General features: G+C 53.9%; 1 protein-coding gene across 1 annotated transcript in view; it reads right to left on the bottom strand.

Moving 5' to 3' along the window:
* Window positions 1-244: 244 nt before the first annotated feature.
* Window positions 245-10,411, bottom strand: part of HOXD3 (homeobox D3) — a 32,054-nt gene continuing 21,887 nt past the window's right edge. Inside the window, exons 2-4 of the mRNA XM_054830453.1 lie at window positions 8,220-8,303; window positions 4,174-4,719; window positions 245-3,709 (exon numbers count right to left, since the gene is read on the bottom strand). Of these exons, the coding sequence (XP_054686428.1) occupies window positions 2,958-3,709; window positions 4,174-4,669 (1,248 nt within the window). The 5' untranslated portion in view covers window positions 4,670-4,719; window positions 8,220-8,303 and the 3' untranslated portion in view covers window positions 245-2,957. The remainder of the gene's footprint in view (window positions 3,710-4,173; window positions 4,720-8,219; window positions 8,304-10,411) is intronic.

The raw sequence follows: 10,411 nt of genomic DNA, 5'->3' as shown, positions 1-10,411 counted from the left end.
GTTGTTTATAATTTATGGGTTTTAAATGATGGGCCAAGAAAAAGTCTGGCTTGTGCCAAAGTGTCTCTCTCTTCTAGATTGCTGATGCTTGTACAAACATTGTAAAAATGCCAGCGATCTCGCTAAAGTAACATTACTTCTAATAATTAGGTTATCATCACAGACTTCTATTGCATTACAAACGAGACGCCTCTGCCAGAGTCACGGAGAAGAAAGTGAATTTATTTACAAGACGATTCCCCCTCACACATGCTCCTCCTCCTCCCCCACTGGAAACCAAGCCTGCAAACCCCATCTCTCTGCAATATGAAAATAATTCAGGGCAGTGTGCCTCAGTAACACCATGTTTGTAGTCAGGGTTCCTCTGAAACCCCCTTCTTCCTCAGATCTGGGGAAGGGCTACCTATAAACTGCCTTTTCTTTCTTAACAGATTTAATGAAGAACTAATAGTGTAAGTCAGAGCAGAGACTGTTTGAAGAACAGCCTACAGAGCACAAAGGTGGGAAACACTTGGGAAAAGCACATTGGGTTACACCAAGGACAGCCCTGCAGAAATGGTGGTGCCTTGCCGTTTCACAGATAGAAGCAGGTGATGCAAAATACGTCCTGTTGTCAAGAACACACAAAAAAACCTACATGGACAATTTCAGTCGTGGGTACATTGATTACAGAAAGTTTTGAAGATACAAACATATATATATATTTATGGAATATTATAGAAGTGTAATTCATGAGTGGTGTTTAGCCTTACTTTTTGCCTTGTTTGCATGTTTTATTTACTCCTGGATGGAGCTTCTAAGACACAATTTGTTTGAAAACTTCCATAGAAAACAATTTTAGGGCTCAAATGGTTAAAATATGTCTCCGAACAAAGTAGTTTATTCTGTTCTGTTTTGTTTACAGATCTACAACACATATATCCAAATTTGCTTGGGTAAAAGTGAAATTTAACAGAAGATACACTTCTCAACGTAGCATGACATTGTTAAAATTGCACAGAGGGGAAAATAAAACCCTAAGTAATATTTTGAATCTTTACTGTCCAGCCAAACACAAATACAGAAGGCGAGGAAGAAAGCAAGGAGGAGAAAAAAAAAAAAAAAAAGAAGAAAAGAAAGAAAGAAAACTTGTCTGTGTTGACCAGAATTGGAGGAGTTAAAATATTTGTCACAATAGAAATGCCAGGTCCTGTCATTAGAGGATGGAGTAGGAGCTGCAGTGTTTGTCAAACTGGGAAGTGGCGCGTCAGACGGTTTGATGGGGAATACAGAAGTTTGGATTAATCTTTAACTCGACACTTTTAGAAAGAGGTAAGAATAGTCTTCTCGGAGTGACATGTACCGTCAGGAAGAGACTTTAATGACAACGTTTACAAAAGAAGTATCTGTAAATCCAGCGAGGGATTCAACACAGCCGTGTAACTAGAGAGGAGGAAACACGAGGGTTCAGAGCATCGTTCCATTTTTTTCTTTTTTTTCTCTTTTTTTTTTTTTTTTTTTTTTTGTTCTCCACCACCTCCCCCCGTGTTAGCTGTCCCGTTCGTGGCAGAGAAAGGCGGCGGTGTCCTTCTGCCGCGGGCACAGGGGACGGGACCTTCCGCGCCGGGCGCCGGGGGAGTGCGGCGGTACCACCCGGCCGCTGCCCGCACCCCGCCTCGGCAGCTCCCCTTCGGCTGTATATATCTGATTGTCAATTTTCTTTCAAAGTTTATTTTTATGAAAAACAAGAGGAAAAGCTCGGGCTTCCAAAGATGTCTAAAAAATTGATTTATGGTTAGTATAAAGACAACAGTATAAATAACAAAGGAGGCGGCAGCTGCTGCGCGGATTGCTATGGAGACCCTAATGAAATTAGCACTATCAGAAGGTTTCTAATTTTTTTGCGTTCTAAGCTTCTAATTTCTTTCCTATTTCAGATAGCCAGAGTGTAATTAAAAAAAAACAAAGAAAATAAAATAGCCCACCGAAATAATAATAATAATAATAATAATAATAATAATAATAATATGTGCGATAGATACCCAGTCAATAAATAAATGTTAACCTCACCGAGGTTTTTGTATGCAGGATTGATCTGAAACAAGATGGCCAAGCGCCCCGCTTTGTAGATCGCCTCCTCAAAGCGGCTGCGCTTCCAACCAAAGGTGGCTTCCCCGGCCGAGCCAGCTGCCAGCCAAGCCACCCAAGGCGCTCGAGTGGGGCCAGCCGGTTAGAAATAAATACTTTAAAAATACTTTCGATAATTTTTTTTTAAAGTGTAACGGCTCTTTGTGTGATGCCACAGTTTGCTTTACTCTATTAATGACTTACGACTTGCTGTCTTAATTAATCCTTACATAAACTACAAACACCAGCCACTGTTACAACTGTTCAAGACTACTCTCTCAACTAGCTCAGACCGAATATACTAAATAGGTGAAATGTAAGTCACCACGGACCTGAATCGCTCTCCCGAAGTATTGGTGAAGAAACTCTACAAATACCCACATAAATACATTAAGACGAGGATAAATAATCAGTGATACAAAAATGTCTCGCTTAAAATAATAAATACATATCATTTAGTCCGATGCGATCCTTACGTTACGGAAGAATTCATAAATTAACTTCTCTGAAATAAGCTTACGCGCGGGCGAGTTCCCACCGCTCACGACTGGTCTAAAACACCTCAGCATGACGCGCTGCTAACACTACGGCATCTCTAAGACTTACCTTCAAGTACATCATAACCAGCTTATCAGTCCCTCGGTTTGCAGTATATTGCACTGTCATGCTTAAAACAGCTCTAAGAGAAAGGCTCCTGCTCACGGACCTACTCGGGGCTGCGGAAGAAAGAAGGGAGCTGCTAGGGGAGACAAATCCACTAATACTGTTGGCACTCGAGAGCAAAGTAACACTGTCCCGTCAGAAAAGTGAGGTAATTGAGAGGGGAGCGGGCCCCGCCGGCCGCCGCCCCGCTACAGATGCGTGAGCTTGGGCGCCTCCTGCATCCGTCCCTGAGAGGTGTGGTGAGAGGAGAGGTCCGTGTAGGTGGGGTGGGGGTCGCAAGGTCCGTGGTGGTGGCCGCCGGGGATCTGGGCGGCGCAGCTGTAGTCCACGCTGGCGGAGGAGGGGTGCTGCAGGTGCCCCAGGTTGAACATGGGGCCCGAGGCCGGCATCGAGTCCACGAAGTTGCCCCCCACGTAGACGGGGCTGCCCTGCAGGCTGGGGTTGGCGAAGCCGCCGCCACCGCTCTGCATGGGGTGGGGGTCGTACTCCGCGCCCGCGTAGCGCTTCTGCTGCGGCAGGCAGCTGCTCAGCGGCGCCGTGTAGGCGGCCAGCCCGTACATGCTCTGCTGGGATTTGGCGAAGGAGGTGGGCGAGGGCGCGTCGTAGCTGAGGCTGTTGACGCTGGGGAGCTGGCTGGAGTAGCCGACGTGGTTTGGGCCGCTCAGGGGGGGGCTGCGGTCCGGGGACTGTCCGACGGGGGAGTGCATGATGCCTTTGGCTTTCTGGTCCTTTTTGTACTTCATCCGGCGGTTCTGGAACCAGATCTTGATCTGCCGCTCGGTCAGGTTGAGCAGGTTGGCCATCTCCACCCGGCGCGGCCGGCACAGGTAGCGGTTGAAGTGAAACTCCTTCTCCAGCTCCACCAGCTGCGCGCTGGTGTAGGCTGTGCGCACCCGCTTGGAGGCCGGCCCGGGGGGGCTCTTGTCCTCGCAGCTCTCTCCTGCGGGGAAGAGGCACAAAGAGCCGTTGGTCCCCCCGAAAGCCCCCACGGGGTCCCCTGGAGCCCCGCCGCCCCCTCCCGCTCTGCTGGCGCCCGGGGAGGGGGCGCAGGGGGGCCGGGGGCGGCTTCCCACCCCTCCCTGCCCGGCATACACACCCCCCCGGAGCTGCCTCCCCCCAGGGCCCCCGAGCGGCCACCCGTCCAGGCACTGCCGGGATCCGTCGGGGCCGCGCCGGCTGCCGCTGGGCTGGCGGGGGGGGGGGCAGGGCGGAAGCCCCCAGCTTGCCCCACCTGCAGCGCCCGGCGGGGCTGAGACGACCGAGCCGGGGGTGGGGGCGGTGGCAGCTGGAGCAGTAGGGGACAAGGCGCAGGGCCGGGGGTCTCAGCCCGAGCGGTTTAGCCCGAGGGGCTCAGCCCTGCTCCCCGGGCGGGCAATGGGCCGGGGCGGGGGGATGTCGGGCTACCTGAGGGGGCGCAGGTGCTTTTCTGCTTGGAGTTCTGCCGGGACTCCTTCATCCAGGGGAATATCTGCTTGCTGAGAGTGGCGGTGGCCGAGCCCGAGGAATTGGGGCCCCCCTTGGCTTTTTTCGGAGGGGGTGCGCTGGGAGGGGGGTTGGGCGGGGAGGAGGGCGGCAGCGCCGGGGGTTGCGGCTCGCCGATGCCGGGGGGCTGGCTGCCTCCGGGGCCGCCCCCGGCCGTCCGCATGCAGCTGCCGCTCAGCTCGCTGCCCTTGTGGGCCGGGGCGCGGCCGGGCGCCGAGCTCTGGACGGAGCAGGCGGAGCCGGGGTACTCGCCGTCCAGGCCGGCCTGGCCGTAGGGCTGGTGGGCCGCGCCGTAGGGGTAGGCGTCGGCCTTGCTGTAGGTGTAGCCCCCGAAGAGCCCCGCGTTGTCGTAGTAGGCGGCTTTCTGCATCCTCCGCTCTGCGATTGCCGAGGCCCGCGGCCCCCGCTCAAATAACATTGACCGCCGCGCCGCGCCTCACGTCGTCGGCCCGGGCCACTCGCAGCCACCTGGGGAGGGGGACAGCGGGGACACAAAAAAGACCTTCAGTGGGGGGCGCCGGCTGGGACCTGCCGGGCCGGCCCCGGCACCCCCCGCACCCCAGCACCCTCAGCCTCGGCTGGGCGGGTGGGCCCGGGGGCAGCGGGGCGGGAAACGGGGGCAGCGGGGAAGGAGCGAAGGCACCAGGGAGAGGCCGGGAGACGTCAAGGAAGGAGCAGGGAACACCAGATTAGAAGTAGGGGACATCAAGGAAGAAGCAGGGAACACCAGAGGTGGACCAAAGGACACCACAGAACGAGCAGGGGATATAAAGGAAAGAGCAGGAGACACAGGAGAAGGAGCAGAGGAGATCAAGGAAGGAGCAGGGGACACCAGAGAAGGACCAGAGTCGCCAAGGAGGGAGCAAGGGACATAAGGGAAGGAGAAGGGTCAACCAGGCAGGAACCCGGACAAACGGGGGCACACCGGGGAGAGAGCAGAGCACACTAGGGAAGGACCGGGGGACAGCGGGGAAGGAGCCATCCGAGAGCGATGGTGCTGAGGGGAACGGGGACACATTGGCGGGACTTCCTAGAGGCCACTTTTCGAAGCATTTTGGGGGTTGCTCAGTGAGCAACGGGAAGCCGCGCTGGGTGGTGTCCCCAGGGACCCCGCCGGCCCAATTGGGCTGAGAGCCCCCCGGCGCCCCCTCGCTCGCTCGCCCGCCCGGGACGCGTGCGCACGGCCGCGTACAGCTGACATGATGGATCGAGCCCGGGCTGCGGCCGGGCAGAGGCAGAAAAATCCCGTCCCCTTTGTAAACCCGGCCTCCTTCTTCCCCCGGATTCCTCCGGAGTTAAAGTATAACCGGCGCCATTCACTCCCTTCACTTTGCACTATAAAGGAAGTCGCAGGTCAGCTCCCCTATTTTAATTCTGTGATGAATTAAATTCCCTCACCCAACGTTTCTCGTCCCTTTTATGTGTCCCCAGTAGAAAGAACCTGAGACACTGGAGATCATTTTTAGGGGGTTCTCTTTCTTTTTCCAGCCTGCAAACTTATGGCGCTGCCCTCCCCGCCCCCTGCCCACCGATCAGGCCGCTCAGACCGAAAACGCTCGGTCCCCTTAGGGCAGATGTTTTGAGGCAGGGTGCTGTTACCTTTCCCCTTGCTGCTCCCGAAACTTCTCTGCGCTCGTTGCAAGATAGAAACTCGTCTGCAATTTTGTTGCGGCTTATTAATATTCCCTGTTCTTATTTTTCTTGTCAGAGAGGGGTTTTCTCAGACATTTTTTAGTAATTTTGTAAATTAGCACATACTTAACGTGGCAATATAAGTCTGTAACTCAACGCATCTTAAGAGTTCGTTATTTTTCTTCAGGGTTTAAGCCTATTAACTTACCAGAGAAGAGTAGCTAGAAATTTTTGAGCATCATTCTCCAAATTATACTTAAGCAATACTACCAGAGTACTGCTCTTTCTCCTGCAGCAATTGGTACGGCCAAGTACCGCTGATCTGTTCTCTAAAATTCCCCGGGAGACACGTCTGTGTAACTCAGAACAACCTCAGCGGGCTGTGATCCGCGGCCGCTCTCGGCGGTTTATCCCATGTCACAAACCGCCGCCGTCCTTTTCTTCCCTGAACAAAAGCCTGGGATGATCTACAAAGCTGATGGAAATGGGAAAAGAGCTATTTTCCTGTGCTGGAAAATTTTAGTTTAAAAATATCTGTGGAAATGGACGGTGGCGATTCAGATGAGTTTTAATACGCTATGATAATCTTGACGAGTCTTGAAAGTATTTTTGTGCAAAATAACTGTCCCTCGTTTTCCACTTCTATCATCTACATTTTCGGGAGCGGTCTGGACTGAGGACTTTTGTTAGCAGAACACCGCCTTAAGCGTAGGCTTTTATGTGCCTTGTAAAATACAGTTCCCAAAAGAATACGCAGAATCTTAAGAAAGAATATTGCTGTTAAGCTGTTAAAAGCCTTATTTCTTTTCTGAAATACCAACTGCTTGTGAACTCTGCTTGAACCTAAAAAGGAGGCTATGGGCCATAAATCACATGGACAATGCTCAACTGTTTGGTGGCTCATCTTTAGATCTTAAAAAGAGAGAGAGGGAGAGAAAGAGAGAGAGGGAGAGAGAGACCTTTCTAGGTTTTGATTTTCCACGAGTGCAAGGCCCGGGGTGATGTTTTTATAGGGTAACACCAAAGCAGGGGCTCAACACTTGGTGGTTTGGCCAGAAACAGCCTCCAGGAAGAATAAAAAAAAAAAAAAAAAAAAAAAGTGACATCCAAATGGTGAGGCCGAGCCGTGGGAGGTGGGCTCGGAGGCACCGATGGTAGGAAACCGCAAAGTATCCATGTCTGTGTTTCAGATTTCCCTTCCTCCTCTCCAGAAAGGTTAACCTCATCTGAACTGTTAGGCGTTGCACACCATAATGGGGCTCTTTGTTCCGCCACTGGTTCCACTGCTTTTGGAGGTTACCGACCCTCTCACGGCTCTATCTGGGTAGCGGCCGGGAGCCCACGGGTCCACCCCGCGCGTGTGTGCGGAGCGCAGCCGGCCCACGCTGACACAGGCCCGGCACTGCCAGCCGCTTTCCTCCCGACATTTTCATATTAAGCAGTTCTCTACTAAAACTTCCACTACACTTAATTCTGCTTAGGATCAATATCTAATATGATACCGAATAAATAAGAGGCGGTGAGAGCGGCCAGCGGAGCGGTTATTAAAGCAGCCGGAGCTCTCAGGGTGCATATCAATGCACCTGTCATTGCGGTTTGTAACAAAATTTATGACTGCTAGCGCCGTGGCAGTAAACGCTCTGGCCAGGAATGAAAAGGAAAACACTTCCCAAGCCCCGGCACTTTCAGAAGTGCAAAGCAGCCGGCGCGTAGGAGGGAGCCCGGCAAAAGAATCCCCTGCTCGGCACGTTTCCCGGCCGCCGGCCCGGGGCAGCCCCGTATATAAGGAAAGCGCTGGAGCCACCGCCGGACCTGGCCGCTGCGCCGGGCTGCGGGCAGGGGAGCCGGGCGATGGGAAACCCCTGCCCCGGGTAGGCGGCCGGGCACTCACTGCTGGGGCTGCGCCTGAGCCGCAAGGGAGGGGGGATGTCGCCTTTGGGGGGGCTGAGAGCACCGCGGATCGCGAAGAGGCCCCGCGGACAGAGGAGCGGCGGGGGCTCTGGCTCCTGCACGGAGCGGTGTCCGCCGTGGGGCCTCTTAAACCAGCTACGGAGGCCCCCCCGGGGAGCCACCCGCTCCCCCCGAGCTGGGTCCAGGGCTTGGCTGCTCCCCAGCCGGGCTGGGCTCCCTCTGACCACGGGCTGCTTTCAGCGGGGCTTTCTGCGGGCTGTTATTTATTTGGCGTTGAGGAGGGCTGCACGCCCCGGGTGTCTGCGGCGCCGGGCCCAGACGAGCAGCGCTCCCCGCTCGCGGGCCGGCGGCCGGGTCCGGGCTTTGCTCCTTGCGAAGGGCCTGTCGCACTGGGATGGATGGAAAAGGAAATTTAAAGAACTCACCACACTTATGTTTTTTCTTGATTTTTGACTTTAACTGTGGGGGTAGGATCTTCAGGTTCCTTTGGATAATCCGTGGGCACGGACCTGCAACAAAAGTGAGAACTCTCAGCGGAAACTGCTTTGATTTGGACTTTCTTCCTTAGGACTTTGTTAATAAATGCACCTCTCGTCGGCAGCCCTTCACCGTGTCTCTCTGTCCGCGTCAGATCTTTTACCAGACAAAGGGCAGATGCTTCTCTTAATTTATTAATAGCGCTTTGAGAGAGGCGGGGAGCAAAGAAACGAGCAAAATACCCCTGCTGCGGGTCGGACCCGGGCAGGGCGGCCTGCGGCAGCCGCTGTGCCGGGCCCCGCGCACCGGCCGCGGAGCCGTGCCTGCCTCCCCGAGCGCCCAGCCCGGCCCGAGGCGCGGAGAAGCAGCGCTCGGGGGGACGGGAGCGCCATTGCAGGGGAGCTCCGGTCACCCCCGTCGGTCACAGCGACCGCACCCGCCGCCCGCACTCACGGCCCGTGGAGGGCTCCGCGGGAACGGAGCTAGCGCCTGTCTCTCTCTCTTCTTCCCCTCACCCTCCCCCAGTTAAGACAGAAAGATAAGCGAAGAAACCCCAGCGCTGAAAATAAGCCGCAAATATTTGCGGCTCGAAATGAGCATTTTGCATTTGGCTGTGTAACGTGTCGACTTTAAAAACTTAACAGTGCCAGAAAATCCCCCACAAAGCAGCCCAGGTCATTATGAAGACGATATCTAGCCACCATAAGCCTTTGAAATGACCTTTGGCTCGTACAGCAATAACTCACCACTTAATGAACAACCAACGGAAGCGCCTCCAATAGCTCACAACACAACAGACCTTACAACTTTCCACCAAGTCTTCTCTCTCCCTACCCAAACTCAGTAGGATGCAACATTACCCCTCCAAATCACCTTAATTTATGCTGGCAAACTGCAGTTAGGGAAGTGGAGCTTCATGATTACACATGATGCTCGCTCAGGTTCTTGGCCCGGGCCTGTCCCGGTAACGTCTTATATAATATATTCACGTGGGCGTATGTCAACTTTAAGTGCCTTTTTTTTTTTTTTTTTTTTTGTAAAGAGAGTTCATTAGAAATAGCACTTTACAGGGTGTATGAAAGCAGCGTAAGTTGGGTTGCACCTTAGCCCCTGAGCGGAAAGATCATAATATTGCAAACCGAGTCATTGTTAGCCGCTGTTGATTAACACGGTAAGTTTTCATTTTGTGCCTAATTAATTATCGACTTCTCATCCTTTTCCGAAGCAGCTCCTCAGCCTCACAAGCGATAGCCTTCTTGCTCTAGACATGCTTTACTTGGCAAGAGCTTGGCCAAATACCGAAATTTCCACGGCCACAGGAACAGCCCCCAAAGTTTGTCCTGCTGAAAGGGGAGTCCAGGCACGCCGGGGTTGTGCTCTGCTCCCAGCGCCGCTCCTGCAGAGCCGACCTCGGAGAAGAAGTTGCCAGAGCCTAAACCCAGGGAAATCTTTAGAATTATTCAGGCGTGGGCCCAATATAGGTATTATTGAAATTTTAGGTGAAGTTATAAGTGAGTGCTTCCATCGAGCCAAATGAAATGCTGCTTGCAGTAATTGGATTCAGCTGACTAACTTGGCAGGCCAGCAGCTTGGAGGCATACAGCTAAGAAAAATGTTCACTGCCTTTAACTTCTGATCGAGCAGAGCAACGCGCAACAGAACGAAAAAAACCCACCCCAAGTGTCTCCCCTTCCCCTCAGCTCCCTGTCCCGCGGGGCACCTCGGCCCCCGCGGAGGGCTTGCCGGGTGACTCGGGGCGGGCAGGGTCCGGCGCAGCCTTGCACCGGCTCCTGCTCGCCAGCACAAAGCCGGGCTTTACGCGGGGAGTCTCTAATAAACACAACCCGCGAGTTCACCCGGGCTCCAGGCAGGCCACAAGTCAGTGGAAACAGGCGCTCCGGGGAGAGCCGGGCTGGTTGCAACAGCCCAAGAGGGAGCTGAGCTGCAAATGTATGCGGGGAGGCTGTGTGGCCGCTTCCAGCCCCCCAGTCCGCCCAGAGAGGCACCGGTGTCGTCCCCCCCCCCAGGCACCTTCCCACCGCCTTATTGATCAAACCGCACAAATGCAGGACAAGAAACTTCTCAGTAGATAAATATCAAGCCATGCTTCAAACAGCGTGTGTAACTCGAAGGCATGAGC

The sequence above is a fragment of the Grus americana genome, chromosome 6, assembly GCF_028858705.1.
Source record: "Grus americana isolate bGruAme1 chromosome 6, bGruAme1.mat, whole genome shotgun sequence".
In the NCBI taxonomy this organism is placed as follows: domain Eukaryota; kingdom Metazoa; phylum Chordata; class Aves; order Gruiformes; family Gruidae; genus Grus; species Grus americana.
The sequence above is the reverse complement of the archived record's forward strand: the minus strand, read 5'-3'. Positions and strand labels throughout refer to the sequence as shown.